This window comes from Diospyros lotus, chromosome 1 (genome assembly GCF_014633365.1).
Source record: "Diospyros lotus cultivar Yz01 chromosome 1, ASM1463336v1, whole genome shotgun sequence".
Lineage (NCBI taxonomy): Eukaryota > Viridiplantae > Streptophyta > Magnoliopsida > Ericales > Ebenaceae > Diospyros > Diospyros lotus.
This window is the reverse complement of record NC_068338.1, coordinates 52968129-52992952: the sequence shown is the minus strand read 5'-3', so window position 1 is coordinate 52992952 and position 24824 is coordinate 52968129. Positions and strand designations below refer to the sequence as shown.

Sequence of the window (24824 nt, the reverse complement as noted above, 5' to 3'; positions counted from 1 at the left end):
AGCGATAAATAAATATAATTATAATCTTGTAAAACAATAGTTAATTTTAACTCATAAAATATATATTGAAATGTGAAAGGTGATAAAATTTATTAATAAAAATAGTAGTAATAAATGGATAGTCATGCGGCTATGACTTATATGATCAATCCAGGAATTGAATGAGTGACGGTGCGTACAAGTTGGGGGGAGATGGGGACAAGACATGTTGGAATTCGGATACAGCTGTCAATCCCCCCTCCAATTCCCTGATTTTTACTGCTTGTTTCGGCTCCTCATCATATTCAATGCTCCGCAACAACAACCCCACCTTTCCTTGCTCCACTCCATCTCCATGCCCCCCCCCCCCCCGCCCCTCCTTGGGATAAAAAAATAAAAATATAAATTTAACCAATATTTATAATAACCAACAACCATCTATGTAGAAATTTATATATAAATTGATTTTAAAAATTTAAAACACAATAATAATATTAATAATAATAAATAAATAAAAAGTCATCATAGCTCTTTGCGTAAAACGAATCGTGGGTTAATGGTGTCCTCTAGCTACCGCATTTTGAGCCAATAAGGGAAGGCGGTGGCGTGGAGAAGATCTTCGCACGTGAATAGTCTTAGCCTAAAAACCAAAGCCAACATCTATTTTCTTTTGTTGTTATTTTTTAATTTAGTTATTTAATCATTTAATGGGACTTTTCATTTTTCACGTCAAAATTTTATTTACTGCGGCGGGGCCCACCCCGCGGAGGTGAGGTGAAATGACGCCATTGGAGAAGCGCGTGGGTGTTTTCTGTTCTGTTAGGAGAAGAGCGGGGCCCACCTCGTCCCATGCTGGATGCCGAGGACGGATTCGATGTTGATGACGGTCAATGACGGCAGGCCGTGTACGTTAACGGCGATTTTTCTTTTTTTTTGGGGGGGAGAGGGGGGCAAGTGTAATCGTACCCGTTTCTGGACGCCTGCGCAGCGGATTGGGCCCCCTCCCCGGCTTCTCACTTTTCAACTCCTTCCTTCCTCTACAGTATCCCATGTCTGACCCGTGATTTTATTTGATGTCCCTCCCCCCCGTCACGTCATGCAAAAATCAACCCATAAAATCATTCAATCCTATCCCTTTTATTGAAAAAATAAATTAAATGCAAATCACATTATCTCACTTAATCAGATGCTGTAAAATGAGATTATCATTTGAAAAGGCATAAAAATTGTCACTTTTTTAACTTTGGTATTTTAGTAGTTTGGCCTCTCAATTTTAACTTAAATTTATTGGGCCTCTCAATTTTTAATTTTATAATAATTACACACTTTAATAGGTAAAATATAACTCGTGACTTATAAACGTCTGATGTGATCGAAATAAGATTAGTCAACGATGAAAAATAAAGAAACAAGATCAATCAACAACAAGGAATGAGGGACTAAGATCAGTCGACATCAAGGAATGCAAGAGTTCAGTTGGTGGTGAGGAAGGAGAAACCCAAGATAAATGACCTCTGACTTTTTTAAAAAATCTCTATGGCAATATAATGAGTTCCTAAATATTATAAAAAAAATGATAAGCTCAAAGAGGATTTGGTTAAAAAAAGATAATATATTTTAACTCGTAGCCGTGGATGACCCTACTCCATCATGATTGTCTTTACTAATCCTGAACTTATTGACATTCTCACCTTGAATAGTGTTGATATTTCTATTTTTTAGAAAAATTTTGATAAAAATATTTCTTGATTGATCGACGATAAAAAAAAATAAGAGGTTGATCGATGTAAGAAAAAATGAAGCAAAATATGACGTTCATCAATTATGTGTGAGTTTATGCACTATGTTGATTGGACCAAAAAAATATATGATTATTATAAAATTAGAAGTTGAGATGTGCAAATTACTAACAAATTAAAGTTAAAGAGAACAATAAGTTAAAGTTAAAGTTCGGAGGACTAAATGGCCAAAATGTCAAAGTTGAGAGATATTTTGTTGTCTTTTGCCTTTCTAATATATGGTTTCCCAATCAAATCAATGTCAATGAGTCAGTGGGCTTTAAGGGGACCTTTGTCTACAACGTTGCCTATCAATGCGCAGTGCCCCGACGTATCCACTTCCAAGAGTCTTTTCCTTCTTATTATAATTAAGATGACGAGGGAATACACTGTTTTAAATTGTTCATTCATTCAGATTTGACGAGGGAATACTGCTAATTAAGTTGTAAACAAGAGACCCCTCCCCCCATAACTATCTACTCTCCCCACTAGCGCACTCTGGTCTGGTGGAGCTCAAATCCTGTTTCATTTCTGCATAAAATAAACAAGTACGGTGGCCAGCTTTACATCCAGAAAACGATAGATAACGCAATAATGAGAGAGAGAAGGGAAATAAGTTGCTTTTTACTGTTATTATATGGTGTGTGTGTGTAAGAAAATATAATACAAATGTGCGAATGTTGGTAACATGGAAGCAAGGCAGAGGGCGACAATGGCGGCAAAAGCGCTTCCTACGAAGGCCCCAGCTCAAATAAACCCCCTTTTATCATTTTTAACTCTTTCCAAACCCACAAAGTAATAAAGAAAAAAAGAAGAAAAAGCAGAGTTTAGTTTAGGATGATCAGGAAGCCTGACTGAGAAAACGGGGCTAGCTCAGAGAGGATTTCCTGTTTGCTGATTGTATGGAGCAGGCAGGGGAGTTTCCGTTTTAGGGAAAAGAGGTTTTTAAGAGAATGGAAAGTGGGTTTTGCGTTTCGGTCAAGGCATCAACCGTTGGATCATTCTCTCCTCCTCCTCCTCCTCTTATTAAGATGATGATGATGGCCCACCATCATTATCCTCATCATCATGATGATGGATGATGATCACCACCGTCCATCATCATCATCATCATCGACAGCAACGATATCCCCTCCTCCTTCTTCCTGTGGGCCCATTAATTCTAACAGCGGAGGCAACGAGGTGGCTGTGGGTTGCAGCTGGTCCAGCAGCACCCATATATACCATCATGATGGTTCTACTCCGGCTTCTGCTGCTGCTGTTGCTGCTGCTTCTGCTTCAGTTTTGAGGAGTAGGAGGAGGAGGAGGACTTTCCAGTCTTTTGACATTTTTTCCACCACCGCTTCCAGATCCCCAGGTAACTTGTTTTTCTTTTCTCCATGTCAGCCTCCTAGCTATAGCCAAAACCAAGACTAAAACCAAAATTTTCTTCTCATTTATGTTATGTGGGTTTTGATTAAATAAGAGGGAGAGAGGGGGCGAGGGAGAGGGCGCGAAACAGTGAAAGTGTTTCTGAAGATGAGATTTTTTTTTTTTTTGTAGGGGGAGGAGGAATGGCGGCAGCTTTGGGGTTTCCTTTTACAATGGCTCAGTGGAAGGAGCTTCAGAGACAAGCCATGATCTACAAGTATATGGTGGCTTCTCTTCCTGTGCCCCCTTATCTTCTCTGTTCCAGTGATCAGGATCCTGCAGCTGCTGCTTCACACTCTTCCTGTAATCAATCAAAAACCCTCTCTTTCTCTTCTTGACGTTGTTTTCTTAGTTTTTTTTTTTCTTGTCTGGATGATTTGATGTGTGGTGTTGGTTTGTTTGCTTTGTTGGGCAGTGGGTGGTGGCGGTTGTTCTGTGTTCAATCTGAGCCTGAAATTCTCCAACAGCAAAGATCCGGAGCCAGGGAGGTGCAAAAGAACCGACGGGAAGAAGTGGAGGTGCTCGAGAGATGTGGCTCCCAATCAGAAATACTGCGAGCGCCACATGCACAGAGGCCGCCCCCGTTCAAGAAAGCCTGTGGAACTTCACTCCCCTTTCACCACCACCAACAGCAACAAGAAGCCACGTTCTGCTCTTCCACCTACTCCCAAGCCCACTTCTCACTCCCCCATTTCCTCCTCTCCTCGCCTTCTTGAATCCACCATGCAACCACCCAATGGGTTAGTTTTCTTTAATTTCTTCTTAGCTTTACAAATTATGGGTTTTGATTTTAGGTTGCTAAATATCACGGTTCTGGGTTGGGAAAACTGCCTCTTCACAAAAAGATAAAGAGGAAGGTTATATGCAATTATGGCTCTGCCGGAGCCTCGTGTGCGGGAGCTTCGTGCACGTTTTTACAAATTATGGGTTTTGCTTCCTTGCTTGATTTATTGATCTGGGCTTGGCTAATTGAAGGGGCTTGGATTGGACTGTTGAGCAAGAATGGCAGCATCTCTTACAGACAAACATAGGATTGACAAGTGAAAGCTCGGCTGTTTTCCAGCAAGATTGCATCCAAGAGCCTCTGAATCTGATGTCGTATGCAGATTTTGCGAATCCTGATCTTCTTGGCTTCCACAGCCAGCCCCAAATCGAAACTCCTAGGGGTTTCATTGATGCCTGGTCAAATGAAGATCTCAACGCCAACAACAGCAACAACGAGTCCTCTGTTTCTTCACACAGCAATAACCTCTCCCCTTCTTCTCTCACTCTCTCAATGGCCATGACTCTCGACGAGGAAATGGATAATCAGCAAAAGCCCCATGTTTCGAGCTGGGTCAACCCGGTTTCTTGGCTGGATTCCGCAACACCCGGTGGGCCATTGGCCGAGGTTTTAAACCATAGCAGCGTTACTGAGAACTCGGCTCCAAGTTTTCCCTTTCCCTGCAATGAGGGTTCTACCAGGCCCTCATCTCCGTCTGATGCCAGTGGCTGCACAAGCCCAACGGTTGCAGCCTCAAAGATCATGCCTTTCCAGTGGCTGAGCTGAGTTTGAGCAATTTGTCATGTTTTCAGAGTGGTTTTTGTTCATTTTGGACCCGGTTCTTTTACAACCTTTGTCATGTTTGTTTCTTGTTTACCTGTGGAAACCGAGCTTTAGAGGTTCCAATTATTATATATACGCGTATATTACATATCTGATGACCTTATCTAGATCTGTAATATAGTGTGTTTTACTATAGACCTTTATAGAAAGGTCCCCTTTTCTCATGGTACAGTTGTATTTCACTTTTTTGCGAAAATTTTACAGACTTGATCGGGCTTACAAGGTTATTGCCCTCAAATCTCTCTATATAAAAATATATATTAAGATTGTTCTAATTGATTCTAAGGTTGTTGGTTTCTGCTGGATTCACCAGAAAGTAGAAGTTGCTGACACTAATATTTGCTGGCACAATGATCCATGTTTTTGGTTTTTACCTTCTAATTTTGGTAAAATGCTTGATCTTGGTCCGAAGATAAGGCCGTGGAAATTTTCAAACTACTAGTCCTGATGCATAGAGTTTTACGGGATTTGGTAGCAACAAGATGCTTATTTTATCCACTTGACTTGATCTTTCAATGGTAATTTGGGGCTAATGTTTTGATCTTACGTGAATTTTAAGAGTGACTATCTACTTTAATTCTGATAAGATTACTGAAATTTGAATGTTTCAGACCCAACTTCAGAGCAGTTACAATAGAAAAAATGTGCGTCAAACGAAGTTGATAGGCAAAGCATTCAATGTAAGCATAGTACATTTGCTTAGGATTATTTCCGAGCACAGAGCTTTTTTCAACCAGCTGCTTCTTCTCCCTTAAATCTTGGGTAAAATAGTTCAATTCAGCATGCTTCTTCTCCCTTAAATCTTGGGTAAAATAGTTCAATTCAGCCACCTCCTAACACCACCGGCTGCAGCCGAAGGTGAAGAAACTTCGTGACCACAGCCATGGCAACACGAGGACACGTTAGACCTTTGCTCCACCTCAACTGAAGGGTCCGGAACAGGGAAAGATAGGCGTTTCTTGGCTGAACTTGGTCTGTCGCTCAGTGGCCTTTGCCTCGGTGCACTATGTGATCGGACCCGTGCCTTGGCCGATGCTGTGGCAACCATGTAGTTGGGCGTAGATGCAGTACTGGTATGAATGGAGCGCAGGGTTGGCGTCTGAGCTTTGAGGTAGTTTATGTCTTCCCTTATGCACCGTGGGCTGGCCGAGTGTACTTGGAAAGGTTTTGGTTTGTAAGGCGATGGAAATGGCTCTTGTTGGAAGTTGGGGGTTGAGCAAGAGTAAGGCCTGGAAGTGTCGATTTCAACTGTTTTTATCGTGTCACAGGAACTTCTGCTTGTTGCAAACCGGGGAACCTCATGCACTGGGGACGCCCGTCTTTGGTCGCAGGAACTTCTGCCTGTCGTCATCCACTGGTCTAGCAATCCCGATTTCTCCTGTACCGCTAATTGGCTGCCTGTGACTGGGCCCTTATCAGACCTCCACATCTGAAACCGTTCAGAAATTTTAGTACTAAGCTGAAGCTACAAATTAAACTCAACTCCAGAGAGAAAAAGAAGCCATGGATTTGATGACCTGTTGAGAGAAAGCATAAGCAAGGGCCTTTTCACGTTTAGTAGTAGCCATAGCTTTGACCTCTTCTACTGTATTCCAGTCATCTTCACCGCTGCAGTCATCTCTGGACTGTGTTTCAGAGTTGCAAAGCTAATCAATCAAAGCTCGCATAAAAGTAGAAGCATTCCGCTCTGCAACAAAACGTTACTTACAATGGACTTTCTATGATCAGCCATGAAGATGGAATCCATGACTCCTTCATAAGATAGCCTCTTACGCTGGTCGCTCATTCGAGATTGGGCTCGGACAAGCGCTTGCATGCATTGGAGAGTCATTTTTGCGCGCTTTCTCACATTGTTGCCTCTTGCTAAAGCTTGCAGCTTCACCAGCCCTTTAAGCGCCCTCAGAGCCCTCCTTGCCTGTAGAATCATACTATAATTTGTCAAAACTCCTTCTCTCACCACCCAATCTCACGTCTGCAATTTACTGGGAGCTTTTGCGTATGTTATTTAATTTCTGTGAACCTAATAGTCACCTTTAACTAGCGCTTACCAAATATCCTCTGAAAGCCGTTTGGATGGCTATGGCAGCATTATGTTGTCTTGCGAGAATGGCGGACCTGGTTAGCCGGAGAACTTCCACTGCAGCTCTGGCCGTGGCAACTGCCGCCTCAGCGGCAGCTTTGGTCGCTATAGCCACCGCATAGGCTCGTCTTTGCTCGGCGGCAGCCACCTCTGGCACAGGATTTGCCGGCAAAGTTGCCGCACTAGCACTTCTTGAAGCATTAGCGGCTTCATTGTGCTGTATTGTGGTTTCGTAAATGCAAGCTCTGTGGAATATCCACCTTTGCTTTCCTCTCTTCTACAAAAACCCACAAAATTGTCACAGATATGAGTTCATGTTCGTCCGATCCGACACGAGATCATATGGACTAGAACTGGACACAATTAAAATTTAAATAGCGTTTACCTTCTCTTCTTCTTCTTGTTCATTTTCTTCTCTTCTCCTGCTGCTGCTTTTCTGGTTGTCTTTCGTCGGAGACCTGAAAGCTTTTTTCAATGCATTCAACCACGAGCTTCCTCCAGTTCCAATCTTCCCCATGAAAAAGCTTCCAGTTCTAGTACTCGAGCTCAACACAAGCCCAACAAGATCAGGGACCAGTTGGAATTTTATATAGAGGGGAAACAAATTAAGAAAAGTGAGGAAAATCCTCTAACGAGGAACTGACAAGGCCAGAATGTTTGGAGCAGAGCTTGCATAATGTTAATGCCAATATATGTAACAAAGAAGCTTATGAGTCGTGCTCATAAAGAATGTCTATTCTTTTGTTGCACTGGAATAAAATGGTATTCCTGTCAGGCCTTTGATGCAGCATGAAATGAAAAGAGTCCTTGGTCTCTAGAATTAATGCTGAAAGCTGCAGAGAGAGAGAGAGAGAGAGAGAGTTCCCTTTTTTTTTCTCTGTAAAACAACTGAGAAACTCTCATGGCTATATGTCAATTGTTTTATGTGATAGATGACACGTGTTCCAAGTACATATTTCCTATACATACATATATATATATATATGTTTTCTCCTGTTCTTGATTCAAAGGCGTAAGTAAGCATTCTGCTTCTGATCTTGAGTCAGACTTTCTTTTTCTTTTTCTTTTTCTTTTTTGCTTCTCACTGGTCGATTTCATGGACATGCCCAGCTCAAGATTCCCACTTGCCACTTCCCTATCGAAGGAAAAGAAAGAGAGAGCAAAGAGGGAAAAAGTAGTTGCTCAGAGAAGCTGACCACATCAATCAAAAGAAGCGCTATACACACACACACATATATATATGAAGAGTTGTGTTCTTCTGTAGTTGAATTGCTAAAAATTTTGGGGTGTCTTTCTTTTCTCCTCAATTCTCTGGGAAACTGCCACCTCCGCCTATGCTGGGCCGGGCCTTCGTCTTTTCTCGGAAGAGAACTTCCTCTTATATATGTAATTGTTCACTGCTGAGTATCAAATAAAGGTAGGAAGGATACTGTTACAGAATACCCTTCAAAGCAAGTGAAAACAAGTCCATCTTTGGTTGCTGAATATCATCTTTAAAACTTTAATCTTGAAGAGTACCTTTGATCATATTATCAGTTTTCATGAGTTTATTTCTATTCTAATGGGTGAGTGGACGAGAACTGACACGTCCCATGATCATGATGGTCCATAACAATCGCTCACCTTGTTCGGCTGGAAGACTACTCTCTCTATAGGCCAAGTCATAAATATCTCGAGGATGTTCACGAGGGCACCATGATAAGGTTTGCCATAACCATGTCATGTGTTGCCTCCGCTTTCTCCTAAGCATCAAAATTAATTCCCACCCAGATACAGAGCATAAAATCAATCATTATTTTACATCTTGGAAACTAAGAAGCTAGCTAGCTAGTCTGTCTTCATCAAGCTACATTAATTAATGGACGTTCAAATGCCTTCAGGTATAGGCTCAAGCTTAGGCTTCCAGCAGCAAGAGGAGGAAGTCGAATCAAGATAAAGACAATGGCTGCTCATCCTTGCAGCTCCCGATATAACATCCTCAACCGACACCACTTGTCTGGACAACAGATCCTGAAGCTGTTGCCTTGTTATCACCACTTTGATCCTCTTCACCTCGCCGGCCGCCGGCGAGGCCTCTGCGGCAGTTTCTGCTGGTTCTGTGAGCTCCGACGTCTTTCCACCCATCGATTTCACGATCTGCAGAACCCCGGCACAAGATTTCGAGTTGGGTCTGCAAAGAGCAAAGCAATTTCCCATTTGCTGGCTAGTACTTGAAGAGGGAACTAATAATTACAAGTGAGATGTTATATGAGTGCAGTTTAGACAAGATATATATATATATATATATATTGGGGGGGAATAAAACAAGCTTAAGGCGGGGGAAGGTTCGTTTGGACAGAGGAAGATAGATTTGGGAGGCAAATTCAATAAAGGGAATGAAGAAATTGCGTTCGAAGTAAAAAAGAGAGAGCTTTAGAGAGTGTAATGTCAGCACGCATGCAGATGCAGGGAGGGTGGGACTGGTTTGGGTTAGTGGAAGTTGGCGCATTGGCATCGCTCATCCTTCTCTTTTGCTCTCTATACTAGTGGTTAAGCCAAGCCTATATATATATATAAGTTGTTACAGGTTTGTACCTCTCAGGCCAGTGGGCTAGCTGGTCCTCCTAGCCTAAGGGATAGGGCCATGTACCGATACGAATCTTCATGATCAGGGACCGAGAAATTATTTGGTGCTTAATGGGTTTGTAGGGGTGAGGACTATTGAATAATTTTTTAGGATTGATAGACGTGTGATTTTGTTTTATTATTATGAAAAAGATTGATAATGTTATGGTTGATGATTTATATAGTTATTTACAGTAATTTTGATGGCCAAAATTATATCTATATCTTTAATTTTGTAAAATCATTCATTTAACACTTAGTCAATAAATAACACGTATGCATATTCATGTGATAATTTTTTGATGTCTCCTCAATTCCCTATTTGACAACTTTGACAACCTTTTAGGGATTGATATCGTTGATGGGTCGATTTCACTCTTTGCCATAGTCCGATTCATCTTCGACAAGTTCTAGCTTCATCTCATCTTACTTGAACGATTTTTTTCATAGGTCAGCATTTCATCTGAAAGGTTGTCGAAAGAAAAAAAAGAAATTGAAAAGACACCAAAAAAAAAAAAAAGAGGAAGAAGATTTAAGAAGACATTATAAAACTATCGCATCAACTTGTGTGTATATTATTTGTTGGCTAAACATTTAAATGAGTAATTTTATAAAATTTACGAACACATTTAAAATTATAAAAAAAATATAATTCTAAAAAAAAAAAAAAAGTAACAATTCATGGATATAAAAAATATCTTTGGCCTAATCTTCATGATTTTTAAGTGTAACGTGAATAATAAAATATCATTGACTAACGTTAGTCTAATCTTACCGTCACACCATTGTATTTTTTAATGGGAAAGTAAAAGACCATTATAGCGATGTAGAATAAAAGAAAAATCTGTTACTGTCGTATTATCAGAGTGACATTCTTGATATCAAATATATGATTATAAAATTATAATTAACTTTATATATGGGACGGCTCTGTTTGGTGGAGATTCTTTGGCACCTCTGACGGCTTTGATGACACGACTAATAAGAATCAAACGCATGCATTTGACCAACTTTCCCAAATCTATATATTTTTCTCTGTATCTTTATATTTTTTTATATGATTATTTTAATTTTTTATATTTATATTTTTAAATTAATTTAATTCTTATATTTTAATATTTTTTTTATATTAATTCAAACTTTTCATTATTTCAATTACATTCTTAGCCATACATTCTTAAATTAATTTAATCTTTGTGTGTTTTGATATGAATAGAATGTGTCGTATATTTTATTATTTTATTTTATTTTTTATACATAAAAATATATAAGTTAAACTGACTCAAAAATATAAAATTAAATGTATAATTGAAATAATAAAAAATTTCAATTATTGAAAAAATGTTAAAGTATATGAGTTAAATTATATTTTAAAATATATAATTAAAATAATAAAAAAATCAAGTAAAGATATAATAAAAAAATGTCAAATACCCCGACAAAAATAGACAAACTTGATGTATGTATGTTACATTATTTGATCCCAATTCATCAATATTTCTATTGGAAAGCATATATAGATAATAATTTAGAGACCAAAAAAAAAGCCCTGTGGCTGATGGGTTGCAGTTGACATCACGTGGGTTTAGGTTTTGTCAGATTTGGTGGCAAGTATAGAGTCTTTTCATGAACTTGGAGTTGGGGTTTGCAATCTTGTCCCTTTTTAAGTATTTTTATTTATAAATTATATATACATTATATATAAAGTGGAGAGGTGATTTGTGTTACCTACGTGAAATTGTTATGTTTTTATATTAAATAATATAGCATTTGCTCTATGTGAACAAAATTAGAAGAGGGGATGTGAGCCCTACCCCTCAACATGCCCACGTCGAGTTGAAAATATTTCTCTACATATATGTATATAAAATTTAAATAAATAAAAAAAATAAGATAACATATTACCTAAATTTAATTAAACTTTATCTTTAACTTTAAATATAATTTGTTATGACAAACCCTTTTAGTGCATGTAGGGTTTGTTGGGTCCTCCACTGACACCAAATATTTAAAGCAAAGTATAAGTGAAGTTTGGCAATTACCTTTTAGATTTATTGACTTCTCTAGTTGGCTCCATGGACAAAGTATGGGAACGTATTGCTTCTTTAAATTTATTTATTTAACATAAAAATTTGAATAAATCCCTAATATACATTTAGTTTTCAGCTCGAACTATCTTATTCTTTTTAAAATTCAGGAGTCGCTTAAACTTAACCTAAATATACCAATAAATTTGTTATAAATCAAAATTCAAAACTTGACCTTTTGATTAAATACAAACAAACAATAACATAATTTCATACAGAAATAAAATTAAACTCATTATGTCAAAATATTCTAAAGTTTAAAATAAGTGCCATAGACTATTTAACCTACGTTGAGGGATTAATTTTTAAATTTATTGAGGGATTAATGTTTGATTGATTGAATTTAATATTTAACAGGTTAACACATTACGTAAAATTAATTAAAAATTCATTGAGTTTCTCAATCACTATCTCGATTCCATAAATGTTGAATTAAAATTGAATATCTTATATATATATATAAAATGGCATCAACATGAGGAGTTAATATGACTTTACAAACAACCAAATCATATTTATTTGCACCTTTCAACAATAGTGTGCTGTTTGGATGCACCAACCAGCCACATTCAAATTCTCTTTTCTTAAAATAAGTTTAACTAACACCACCTCTGCAAAGCGACAAAATATAACCATTAAGTCTAATTAATCTTTAAATTTAAGCAAAATTCAAGTTTACCTCCAAAGAAATGTAAGAGCCAAACAGTCCATAACTAACATGAAAATTTTAAAATGTAAACTGCAAATATCACAAATAAATTTAATTTTCTTTTACATATAGATAACACGAATCACCCCTCTAGTTTTTATTAAACTTATATTTCATATAATTGACTTTTACACTTCCCAGTTGATGTTTTATCTATATTATTATTTTATTTTGTATTATTATATTAGCAAAGAGGTATCTTGATATTACGAAACGTCAATAAAATGATTTTTTTAATATTTTTATTTAAAAATAAAAATAAAAGTTAATTATCAAAATTTAATTTCACGACAGTATAAAGTAATTAATTTTGTCACTTTATTAATTTTAACCTTCATTCAAACTTTACTTTAAAAAAATATAAAACTATATTACAATAACAACTACCACTTAATAAATCTTTATTTACATATTTTAATTTTTTATTTTCACTTTCAAACCACCACAGTTATCTACTAGACTAGATTGCATAGAAATAAAAATGGGAAACAAATACAATATGAAATAAAAGCAAGGAAATGACATTTTTCAAAAAAGTAAAAAACAAAAACACAAGAAAAATTATAAATAAAAAAATAGTAATTTTTTATAAATATAAAAAATAATTATTTAATATAAAAATAAATATAAATTTCATAATGCATTGGAACAAATTCTAAAAAAAATTAAAGATTTTGAATTAGAGATGAAATGAAAAATTTTCCATCTCAAAGACAATTTTTTCTATCTCTAAGCTTTTTGTGGACGAAATAATTTTAAAATTATAAAAATGGATCAAAAATTATTTTGACAGTTCTTAGCATTTCAAAAATAAAAATATTTAAAAAAAAATAAAAACAACACCCAGATACATTTCCAGGCGTCATAGCTTATGTGGAGAGTCCAAAAATTAACCAGAAGATCGTGTGACAACGATGGCATTATCTCTTGAGGAGTTCAAGAAAGAACCACACAGTCAATCACAGCTTCCAAATGTGGTTTTCAAAGGGAACCCAGCAACGCTTTTCTTTGTTCCATGGCATCTCCAGCTTTCACGCTTGGAGCTGCTTTGACCATATCTGGTTTGCAGAGAACACCGGTCCTAATAGATGCTTTAATTAAGCAAGCAAAGATGAAAACCTAACCTATACAATTGAACCCGCAATGAACTAAGACCAAACTCAAGTTATAGTAATCTTTTATGTGATCGTACATCAAACACAGAGTCAGACACCCCTTTTTATGTGTTTATTAGATAGGGACTTGTCCGTCCGTACATTAGAAAAGAAAAGTAGCATTTGTGGCTACTTTAACTTCTCACCATCCTACACAGCCACAGGGAATATGGGGAGTAGATGCCAATCCTAGATGAAATTTCAACATTAAAGATAGCCACCCGATCGCATCCGGTTTAGAACGAAAATATTATCTAAAAGCTTGAGTATAACATTTGTAATAACACTCTTGTATCGATCTCTAACCATCAATATAAAATATTAGTAACTTAGTGTCTACATAACAGTTCCATTTTCCTAATGATGAGAGCATGAGACAGGCAGGCGGATCGATGGGCAGAGGGGAGGGGCGGCTGCGCTGGGTAGGGTCACAAATGATCAAGCCATTCGCGCGGCTGAGTATTCATTCAGCTCGATTGCAACCCCTAGGGATGGGGTACCTTAAAATCAGTCTTTTGAGAAACCTCATAGCCATGGATTAGAAGAAGCGTAGAGACTTATATCAGTCATTTGGGACCAAAATCTACAGAATCCCATACTAATAATAATAATAATAATAATAATACTATAATATTCGACATAGAGATCAGGACGACTTGAGCCTCGAAATAACATCAAACTCTATACGCCAGCCAAAAGAACAACCAAGCCATAATAACTCTATCTATAGGTGACAGAAACTTTGGCAAACACACCATGCACCAAAGTCTAGTTCTAAGGCGCACAAGCAGCTTCAGCTTCTATATATATCTATGCATATTGTAGATACATTTTAATCCCCAGATCAGTTCGGAAGAGAAATAAGATAAAGGGCACTCAGTGCATCAATGTGCGAGGAGCACGTGGCCGAACCGGCGTCTTTGACGGGCTTACCCTGCATATTGGCAAGAAAAGTAAATAAATATATATATATATATATAAATGAGTGGATGAAGAAATTGAAATTTTAAACAACAATCTAATGCAGTGAAGTGAACAAGTGTAGGGAAGTGAGTAACAGGACCAATTGGAAGTAACTACAGACACGCAAGTGAAGTACCAAACCTTATAGGGAGCGATCCCAAAACTGCACCACTACAGTTCAAAGCAGAAATTGCACTCTCAGCCTGCAAAAGAACAAGTTCCAGCTTTTCTCATAGATTTCTGTGATTGATCAACTACAAAGTGATACTGTAAATGACGATGAAAAATACCATAATGGTGATTATCTTTAACAAGTATCTATTCCTTTATAACCGGAGTAACAAAGAAATTGGAGCCTGGAACCAAGTAAGAATATAATTGTAGCTAATTCAAATCCTCCAGTTCCAGATAGTTTCATTAAAGAAAAATAGACCCAGCTGATCTGTAAAGCTGTGGAAAACAAGTAAAACATATTGCAAATGATGATTTTATGGAAGATAAAACAAGTGAACACTGGAAGGTTTCCAGTTTCAGAACCAGTATTTCATCAGGTCACAAAGCGGTGGGGCTAGGAGATAAAAATGTCACCCAACATTGATGCAACTGGGAATGCCATGAATTTATCAAATCATTTAAGAGAACAATAAGAAAAACAAAAAAAAACAATAGGGAAGAACATGCTTTGCGCACAGGAGTATATACATGAAAGCAAATGACATATCACAAGCTAAAGACCGGTGCCTTCAATGGCACACTTGGAGCATGGCAGTCAAAAAATAAGATTTAAACATAACGATAATTATGCTTTTCCTGGGTAAGAGAAGACAGGCAATCAGCTTATGAGCCAGCTTTGGAGGCAATCAATGCATAATAGTAAAGGTAAATTAGTTCTCCCCCCCCCCAAAAAAAAAAAAATAATAATAATAATAATAATAATAAATAAATCAATAATGGAAGGAGCTAGGTAGGGACACTACACACATCAATGACTGCTAATTACTTGAAGAATCACAGTTAAATGATCATCCCTAATGGTTGTTCCTCCTTAGCTTACATAAGTGGTCAGAAATGAGAGGGAAGAAGACTCCACCAGTTTCTCTCTCACAGCAATGATATCACACTTCCAGAGAAGAAAATAACATCACCTAAATGGGAGACATATTTACCATTGCCTCACAGCTGATGCAGTTATTAAGCCCATAGAACTCAGTTCAACTGAAGGCTCATGTTGAAGCCTCAGTTAAGGCTTATATGGTACAACTAAGGCCAATATAACTACAGAGTACATGCATTTAGCCATGTAAAAATCACCACAAATGGAATGTTATGGAAAGGGCTTGTTTTTAGCTTTTCAATGCAATAATGGTGCATTTTAGAGGAGTATGGAAGAGAGTAGAGTAGACTAAAGTGGATACCATTACAGGCTGACTAAATAGCTATTTTTGCACTAAAATACATTTAATGATGTTCTGTACTTCTATGGCCGCCTTGAAAATACAGCTTTCCTAGAACCATGAAAAATTAACTTCTATTTTCTACATTCTCCCATTTCTCAAACAGATGTTCCAAGCCTAGACTTTTTAAGTATTTGTTATAACCCTCGAGTAGAACTCACCCTCAAAAACTAGTTGTTAAGGGGAGGGTGCCCAAGAGGTTATAAACCCCACACCAAGAGCCTGAACTTCCAATGTGGGACAAGTCTTATACCCTGCAATGGACCATGACTTACCACCACGCTCCGCAGCCCAACCGTCCAGGACAGCAGGCTGTGCACTAGCCACTGCTAGTCCTGGGCAAACACAGCAATGCTGGCGTCACCTCCGTCGCCGCTCGCTTGCACTGGGAGTCAGGGGACCGACTCTGATACCATTGTTACAACCCTCAGGTAGAACTCACCCTCATAAGCTAGCTGTTAAAGGGAGGATACCCAAGAGGTTATAAACCCCATACCAGGAGCCTGAACTTCTAATGTAGGACAAGTCTCATACCCTGCAGTAGACCATAACAATATTTTGCTTTAGAATATTGTAATTCATCTTTTAGGTGATAATCTAATGAAACTGAATCTTATGGTTTTTTTTCTAGTTCTGTATCTTACGCAGACTCCATTGAGCAGTGAATTTTCCTTTTGGTCCTGTAACTCTTTTAAGTAGTGAGTTGAGTGATTCAATTTCTGTACCTGAGAGTGGTGAGCTAACCTATCTTTATGTGCATGTGTATGGTTTCCCATTTTTTCCCGTTGTTCCAGTATCAAGTTGGCAACTTCAGTTCCAAAGTCTTATGTTGCTCAAAAGAAAGAAAGACTGCCCTGGAAAGCAGATATTACGAAGTGGCATTTTAAGATACAAAAGCTGACCATGGGACGGGTATCAGGGTTGTAAATCAGATAAATATAGTGTTTCCGGACCCTATCTCCTCATGGTTTTTCATGGGCATTGTCTGCATGTTGAACCTGCTCAAGACAGGGACATTCATGATCTTACAGTGAATGAGTTACAAAAGGAGATTCAGCAACTCTGGTAGCATTTTGATCGTTAAGAGGCTAATGATAACCATGATATTGATAGTTCCTTTGGTTGTGAATGTGAAGATTACTCTGAATCTTCAAGTCTTAGAAAAGACGAAAGAATTAGCAATTCTGCAGATTCTATTTGAAAGTTTGAAGGAAGCATGCAACATAATAGCTTTTTGATTGACTTCACACATTAAAGGGCTTTTAAATTTGAATGACTTGCCTACCCCTGAAGAAAAAAAAAAAAAGTAGTAGAGATAGTGACTTGTGAAGGAAGAATCAAGCTCAAAATATGGGAAAAATCTAGAGGGAACTCAGAATGGGGTACTCCCAAAAAAGCTATGGGCAATCATTCTTTAAATTTCACAATTAAAAACAGCTAGATCTCCCTGTTGAAGGATACGATGAAGTTGTACTTGATATGTAAGTGTGATATTTCTAAACCTCAAGAGCAAACAACAGGCCCATTTTCTTGGTGCCTTAAGAGAGGTTATCAGTTATGGTGTGCAATTGCAGCTTCATTGGAGTTTTACGATGTGAGAAAGCTGACACTAATTGTAGAAAAGCAACAAAAGAGGCCTGCAAGGGTGATTTTAGATCTTCAATTTGGAAGAACTATTCCAAGGGAGTGTGTCTTCTAAGCCATCTACTATACCAAAACCCTCTTCATCAAAGCACTATCTAGAAGTGATGCTGGGGCTAAATCTAAGCAAGCAGTTGGTTCCAAACCAAGGAATTTATCTACTATAGATTCTAGAAGATATTTCAAGTGCCACATATTGCTTATGAAGCCCTAACAGCAAAATAGTTACCTTGGTGGAGGAAGAGATAGAGGATGCATTTGAAGGTGATCTGACAAAGAGATATGATTCTGAAGGTGAGGAGGAAGTGGCAGATACAGATGAAAAAGAGCTCTAGTTTTTTGAAGAAACCTCAGAATAGTTCACCCTGAAAAAGATGACCGGTTGCAAACCAATAATTTTCACACAAGATGCACTTATCATGGAAACATCTATGATGAGAAATAATTAATAGTAGGAGTTGCGCTAATGCAATGACAACAAAATTGCAGAGAAAATGAAACTCAAATCAGAAGATCATCCCCAACCTCATAATACGCTTCAATGGCTTTGCAAGGGAAAAAGTGTAAAGGACTCAAGGTAACCAGAAGGTGTTTACTTTTTCTTTCCCCGCTTGGTAGTTAGTTTAGCTTTTAATTGATCAAAAGTAAAATCTGTAGAGATTCTAGTTGGTATGATGTTGCTCTTGTTGAATTATTAACGACCATATGATCTAAGAGCTTGAGTTGTTAGATAGAGGGCTAACTTTATCTTTTCTATTATTACTTTACTCATTATCTTTTATGTTATTACTTTACTCACAACAGCTCTTATGGATGCTTGGCATTTACTTCTGGGTAGACCACAGTAGTATGATAAGAAGGCTAATATGATGGGCATGAAAACAGTTATACATTGCTGAGGATAGGATCAAAATTATTTTGATTCTATTAAAACTAGATCTTATTCCTAAACCTATTATAGAGGAGGGAAAGGCATTAGTTTCTTGAACTCAGTTTGAGGAAGAGTTATTAGATTATTGAGGACTTTAAGCTCTTTTTGTTCTAGAAGAATCAGAACATGATATAATCTTGTAATTAGTTCAGCCTCTTTTGGGAGAATTTGTTAACCTTGTTCTTTGATGAACTTCCAATTAAAATACCCATTGTTCGGAATATTCAGCACTGTATTGAATATTGATCTTGTTCTGGGAGTTGTTTTTCAAAATAAAGCAACTTGTAGACTGAAACCTAAGGAGAGTGAAGAGTAGTAGAGACAAGAATATGAGTTTCTTATATGGGGAGAGCAAGGTCATTGTGCTATTCCAACTTTTTTATTCCCTAAACAGGAAGGATTTCATGACATTTGTGTTGAAAGCACAGCAGTCAACAAGATTATCATCAAGTACTGATTTCCCATTCCTAGACTTGATGATTTTCTTACATTGATAAAGTACTGGCTACATGGTGTCACGTTTTTCTCTTAAATTGATCTTCAAATTTGGTACCATTAGATTTGTATTAGACCTAGAGAGGAGTGGAAAACAACGCTCAAAACCATAAAAGGACTCTATGGATGGCTGGTAGGACTCTATGAATGGCTGGTTACACCAATTGAACTCTCCAGTGCTCTGAGCAAATTTATGAGATTATGACTTTCAAACCATTCATGGGTCAAATTATTCTTGTGTACTTTCATGACATTTTAGTGTATACAAAGTCATAAGAAGTTCTAAAACAAGTTCATTCTCTTTTCAATCACAAGCATTAAAGTATTGAAATAGTCAGCACAAGCTTAAAATTTGTTTGCATAATAAGTTGAATACCTTTAGCCTTATGCATTTTAAATCAAGCACAAATCTGAAAAACTCAACCAGGTAGTAGATGCTTTGGGTAGAGGGTACTTTGTTAAATGTTATAGAAGCAAAAATGCTAGGATTTCAGTTTTGTCAAAGATCATTACAAATATGACTATGGTTATAGCTCAATCTGAAAATCTGCTCCAAGGTTCAGTACAGCACTTCTTTCAGCAAGATAGTTTCCTTTTCAAGGATAATCATCTTTGCATTTCTGAATACTATTTGCAAGAGGCTATCATTAGAGAAGCTCAAGGAAGATGCTTGCTGGGAAATTTTTTAGGGATATAACACTTGCTTGTGTTCAAAAAAATTTCTTTTGGCTTAGAAATGACTAAAGATGTTATGAGAATTGCAGAACATTGTGATAATTGTCAGAAGGCAAAGAATCATGGAGAGAACGTTTCTAGCACCATGTAGGAAGATGTTAGCAAGGATTTATTGTGTGGTTGTGCAGAACACGGGAGCAAGGATCTATCATGATTGTTGCTGACAAGTTTTTCAAAACGGCCCATTTCATTCCTTGGAACAAAACTTTAAATGCCATTCATGTGGTTAATCTGTATTTTAGAGAGATTGTAATGAACATAAGAGAAAATATTTCGGAAAGCATTATTCTAGGTGTAGAAATAAGAATTAGTATTGTTTTATTGTTCTATTTCTTTTGTTTCCTATTTTCATTTGGTTTCCTAATTTCTCTTGTTTATCTAAAAACCAAATGAAAATAGAAAAAAAAGAAAAGAAATAGAACAATAAAAACAAATACTAATTCCTATTTCAACGTCTAGAATAATGCTTTCCGAAATATTTCCTCTTATGTTCATCATTCTCCCCCGGTTGAAAAGATCTTGACTCCAATGAGTTGGACAGAAATGTTGATGAGGGACAACGGCAGTGAGCAGGTCAGAGGGGATTTCTGATGTTGTCAGTTCAGGATTCCAATGATGTCAGTGAGAGACTGAGTCAAAAAGGCTGTTTTTTATGCAGTCCCACCCTCCCACGGACAAAATGGTAACATAGTTCTACATCCTTAAGATAGTGTTTTCTAAAGAAGTGATTCAAAAGTATAACAATTTCAAAAGAAAAAGGACAGAATGAGAAAAGGAAAAGCACATTAAATTATTTCACAATCATATGATATAATCAATTGAACCATCAAAAAGTAAAAGCAAACATATTAAATAGATAAATTCAGGCAGAACTTCGTAAAGGCCTTTAGTTTACAATAAAGTACATTTGACCAACACATCCACCCATATCAACTAACCAACCGAAAGTATAAAACCAAATCACAAGTTGCAAATTATCAAACTATAATGATTGACAACTCAAAAAGGTCTTCTAGAGCTTGAATTTGGAAAGATATAACATCATGATCACTAATTCATACTCATAAGATGGTCTAACCAAAATATGGATCCAAACAAAACCTGAGAGCATAACATGATATGCATGCCCACAAATGGTTGAGAATCTTGAGTTTAAATCTTTAATTCCAAAAACAGTTTTAGAAAGAACCCTAACTCTATCGCCAAAGAGACTTTAACTAGAACTTTATATACACAAAAGTAGCACCTCTTCCTTCTCCACGTTTCACATTTTCTTTTTATATCCAACAAATTAAAGCATTAATTATTTTATTAGTAATATATGCAGACAAATTTACCATTTCTAAAAATTTAACGATATGCAGAAATCATCTAACTTTATAATCCCCCTCCCCCCCACCCCCCCCCAAAAAAAAACAGTGATTTTTTTTATAGAAACAAAAAACAGGCCCCTCACGCAGTTACAAAAATCTCCAGTTTACAAATCTTATCAATCCAAAATTCAAAATAAACTCCTAAAGGCCAACACCAAATATAGTAAAAAGAAATATAAACTAGAAAATAATAAATTAATCAGATGAAAATACACAAATCATGCAATTAAAAGGGTCAAAAAGGTATAACAAATATTGGTAAATAAATATGCATATAATGGACATGAATAAAAGAGAACAATATATTATTATTGCCTAGAAACTAGATGAGAGGAAAAGAGGCCATGCATTCACGTATAAGCATGTCAAGCAATAAAATTAGGAGCCTCGTGTATACCATTACAAACTCTACAAAAGCAATTCGAGTAGAATGATGATAGTCTCCCAGCAACCTTAAGCGCTGAACCTATGGCATAAAAGGTTTCCACAACAAACGATTAGGAATTTAGGAAAGAGCAAGGATGTCAAACTTTCACATTAGCAGCCACTAACCTCTCCACAAAAGGATTCAAAAAAGAGCTTGACATCAGCTTGGGTAACCTGTGTCAGACAAACATTTGGACTATAAGAATGTGCCCTCAATGCTCGTTACACATAAATAGTAGACGTCACACTTTAGAAATTACCTTCTTATCAATGTTTGTACAATAAATAGTCCTTGCACACATCTCTCGTTCATCTTCAGACTAAAAGCACCATACAAGAATTCAATATGAAAATTGTGTCAGCATGATGTTTACAGGAATTAAACTCCTAGAATGCATATTATAAGCACATAAACTGATAGAAGGATTTCTCACCCGTGGTAAAAATGTTGGATTAACAGGTGCAATTGCAGTTTTTGAAGGCAGCACCCTGACTGGATAATATCCAAGCATAGTCCCTGCCAGACTCAAAGCATTCCTTGCACCTTCTGCAGTTATTTTAAGTGCAACAGTACCCAAATTTGTCAACGATATCTCAAGCAAGGGGATGGCAATATCAGATAAACAAAGTCATCAAAGTACCCTCATCAGTGAACTCAATAAAGGCAAAACGAAGAACAGAATTTGGGTCACCACAAACACGGCAGTCAACCACCTTCAATCAAAAAGAGGAGAAATAGTTATTCATATACAAACACGGAAGTAAACCGCCTTCAATAAAAAAGAGGAGAAATAATTATTCATACTGCAGCTTTCCACCAATCAATGTGACCAAACAGAATCGCACTTTACCTGTCCACAACTAATAAAGAGACCTGCAAGTTGTTCTTCAGTAACCTATATTGAAAGTAAAGCAGGAAATTGTCAAACATCTTCACAGGCAAAAAACTACACAAGAATAACCATCTTAATCATTACCTGATGATCGATGTCAGACACATACACGGTCCTCCTAATCACCTCATCTCTCTGAGCCATGCTGGTACGGCTATTCATCCTTCTCTTCCCATTAGTATAGTTATTCTTCTTCTAAACAATAAACATAGAAATTAAAAACTAAAACCATCAGCAAACTGAAAAGCTAAGGAAGTAATATGCCGGAGAGCAGGTAAATTAAATAAAGCAATTAATTGTCCATTATAGCTTGTCAAAAATATTGTGGGAAAGAAAGGAAAGAAAGAAACTTCCGGTCCTACTTTACTCTCTCACGTTCTCCAAAAATCAATTGATCCAACTACTGCCTTGAGTTACTAAAATAAGCAATCCAATCGAAGCATGTAAAGTAAGAGCGGATGAAGAATATATACCCGTCTGGCAGTATTTCCATTGGCAATGCCAGGGTTAATTTGCATCCCAAAATTGTTAGTATAACTCAGATGACCACCAGAGGGTAGTAAAGTTTTGTGATTGGAAAGTGATGGAGGCACAAACTCTTCAGCCATAGGGTTCAACTTGGACAGCATTTCCTCCAAATCCCTCATCTTCTGCTTGAAACCCTCGCTGCCATCGTCTCCGTTGCTGCCCAATTCGACGCTGTTTGGCACCAACTGGTGAGCCTGTACTCCACCGTTCCCGTTGGTTCCACCGTGCGGAGCTAAAGTCATTTGAGGCTTGTGATTCATAGCACCGTTTGAGCTCACTTTCTGCTGTTGCTGGTGAACCATCGTCTGGAAACTCTGGTCGTTTGACCTTGCGTGATTCGTCTTGGATTGATCAACATCGGCGTGCGAGTCAGTCCGATTTGCTCCCCCGACGTTGATCCCGGCATTCTCAACCACCGCCATGATCGAACCTCCCCGACACTCGCTGAAACCCAAAATTCTCCTTCTCCCTCTCTCTCTCCCCCCCCCCCACCCCCCCGATTTACTTCTGCGAAAATTTTCTGATCAGCCAAACAGAAATTTTACCAGATAGGAAAATTAAAAACATACATTCCTCCGAAAACAAAATTGATGGGGGGAAAATCAGAAGAAGACGCAACGAAATACCTCTGGTTGTGATCAGTCTAAAATCCTTTCCATTGATGAGATTAGATTACCAAAGTGCGACGATAATCAAAGCAAAAACAAAGAGGAGAAGTGAAGAGAAGGGAGGGGCGAAACCGATAGCACCTCCAACTTTTCCTTCTATTCTATTGCTTTTACTGAGTCAGCTGATGGAAAAAGACTTTATATATCGCGAGAGAGAGAGAGAGAGAGCGCCAGTTGGGGCGTCCTTCGGATCATCCGTTTTTCTTCACACCGGTCCAAAATGATGAACTCAGGACGCTTCCAAATCCATTATTTTAATCTCAGATTAAATTTGATGGACGTCCTTGTAGTTTGGATTACTTTCATTTACACCCCTCGGATTTTAATATTTCATTTTAGGTTCATATAATTTTTGCCTATTAAAAGACTGACTGTTTAATAGAATTAATCAGCCCTTCGGGTCCTCGTTTGAAATTGTAAGTATATTGATTGTCTGACCATTAAAATAATATTTTTTATTATAAACCATCGTAAATCTAAAAAAATAAAATAAAATAAAATTAATCTCACAAAAGTTTAAATGTAAAGTCTCAAAAACAAAATATTTGATGTTTATTCAACATTATAATTCACAAAAAGGAAATCAAACATTATAACTTAAGTTTTTAATTAACTTTTATGTCTTCTATTCTGATTGTATAATCTGTCAAAGACTAAAGTTGGTGTGTTGTGGAAATGGATATAATTAGAACTCAAAAAATTCTTTTAACCGAGATGTATAATTAAGACTCAAAACTCATAGTTTGAAATTCTTAAATATAGATCTCGAACACTTGAACGACCATTTAAACTTAATATATTTATATATACGTAAATTATATTTTTTAAAAACTTTACAGTTAATAAATAAATCATATTTTCCACCTTATATTTTTTTTAAAAAAAAATGGAACTACAAAATTGACAGTGCATGTGCTTTATATACTATTTGGGTGTAGAGAATATTTATTTAAAGCATACAGAAGTTATATGTTTCTCATAAAAATTACATATTTTCTGTCATTCAATCCAATCTATTAAGACCCATTTATTTCAAATAGCTAGGAAAATGATATATCTTGGGACAAAATTGATAAATTAATGTAGTATACATAAATATATAAAATCATATTTAAAATTAACTATAAATTACCACAGTAAATAAAATTTATTATTAATTTTAAGTAAAATCATTATATTACACTTAAAATTAACTATAAATTACCACAGAAAGAAATCTTATGTTCTGTAACTTACACTTACATTACGACAATGCACTAAACCAATGCATGAGTGACAACACGTATTGTGTGACTGTATGGAAGAATTTT

At 36.8% G+C, this 24824-nt stretch overlaps 3 protein-coding genes across 4 annotated transcripts; 1 reads left to right on the top strand and 2 right to left on the bottom strand.

Annotated features, from left to right (window-relative positions):
- The first annotated feature begins 2621 nt into the window (after positions 1 to 2621).
- Positions 2622 to 5048, top strand: LOC127808221 (growth-regulating factor 2). Its single transcript, XM_052346661.1, has 4 exons — positions 2622 to 3114; positions 3300 to 3470; positions 3583 to 3907; positions 4143 to 5048. The coding sequence occupies exons 1-4, from the start codon at positions 2826 to 2828 to the stop codon at positions 4714 to 4716; spliced, it is 1359 nt and encodes a 452-aa protein (XP_052202621.1). The 5' UTR covers positions 2622 to 2825; the 3' UTR covers positions 4717 to 5048.
- Positions 5049 to 5350: 302 nt separating this feature from the next.
- Positions 5351 to 8201, bottom strand: LOC127808191 (protein IQ-DOMAIN 17-like). The gene is made up of 5 exons (XM_052346609.1): positions 7239 to 8201; positions 6822 to 7130; positions 6482 to 6688; positions 6291 to 6398; positions 5351 to 6202 (listed from the first exon to the last, which is right to left on the bottom strand). The coding sequence occupies exons 1-5, from the start codon at positions 7368 to 7370 to the stop codon at positions 5591 to 5593; spliced, it is 1368 nt and encodes a 455-aa protein (XP_052202569.1). The 5' UTR covers positions 7371 to 8201; the 3' UTR covers positions 5351 to 5590.
- Positions 8202 to 13991: 5790 nt separating this feature from the next.
- Positions 13992 to 23723, bottom strand: LOC127808197 (polyadenylate-binding protein-interacting protein 12-like). 2 transcript variants are annotated; one of them, XM_052346621.1, is made up of 11 exons: positions 23473 to 23723; positions 22792 to 23353; positions 22403 to 22513; positions 22277 to 22321; positions 22067 to 22139; positions 21860 to 21972; positions 21686 to 21745; positions 21552 to 21599; positions 21397 to 21465; positions 14512 to 14573; positions 13992 to 14341 (listed from the first exon to the last, which is right to left on the bottom strand). In XM_052346621.1, the coding sequence occupies exons 2-11, from the start codon at positions 23266 to 23268 to the stop codon at positions 14284 to 14286; spliced, it is 1116 nt and encodes a 371-aa protein (XP_052202581.1). In that variant the 5' UTR covers positions 23269 to 23353; positions 23473 to 23723; the 3' UTR covers positions 13992 to 14283. The 2 variants fall into 2 exon arrangements, with proteins under 2 accessions (XP_052202581.1, XP_052202589.1); XM_052346629.1 differs by having other exon boundaries at positions 22792 to 23311.
- Between the last annotated feature and the right edge of the window lie 1101 nt (positions 23724 to 24824).

What these genes read in the sequence shown, in the direction of transcription:
- LOC127808221 (XM_052346661.1), top strand. Translation starts at nt 2,826, where the DNA reads ATGATGATGGATGATGATCACCACCGTCCATCATCATCATCATCATCG. An exon ending in CACCGCTTCCAGATCCCCAG is followed by an intron (nt 3,115 to 3,299) that starts GTAACTTGTTTT and finishes TTTTTTTTGTAG; the next exon opens with GGGGAGGAGGAATGGCGGCA. An exon ending in ACCATGCAACCACCCAATGG is followed by an intron (nt 3,908 to 4,142) that starts GTTAGTTTTCTT and finishes GGCTAATTGAAG; the next exon opens with GGGCTTGGATTGGACTGTTG.
- LOC127808191 (XM_052346609.1), bottom strand. Translation starts at nt 7,370, where the DNA reads ATGGGGAAGATTGGAACTGGAGGAAGCTCGTGGTTGAATGCATTGAAA. An exon ending in CTGATCATAGAAAGTCCATT is followed by an intron (nt 6,399 to 6,481) that starts GTAAGTAACGTT and finishes TCTGAAACACAG; the next exon opens with TCCAGAGATGACTGCAGCGG. An exon ending in CTTATGCTTTCTCTCAACAG is followed by an intron (nt 6,203 to 6,290) that starts GTCATCAAATCC and finishes GAACGGTTTCAG; the next exon opens with ATGTGGAGGTCTGATAAGGG.
- LOC127808197 (XM_052346621.1), bottom strand. Translation starts at nt 23,268, where the DNA reads ATGGCGGTGGTTGAGAATGCCGGGATCAACGTCGGGGGAGCAAATCGG. An exon ending in ATCCAACATTTTTACCACGG is followed by an intron (nt 21,746 to 21,859) that starts GTGAGAAATCCT and finishes TGGTGCTTTTAG; the next exon opens with TCTGAAGATGAACGAGAGAT. An exon ending in CTTTTGTAGAGTTTGTAATG is followed by an intron (nt 14,574 to 21,396) that starts GTATACACGAGG and finishes GTTCTTTTGCAG; the next exon opens with GCTGAGAGTGCAATTTCTGC.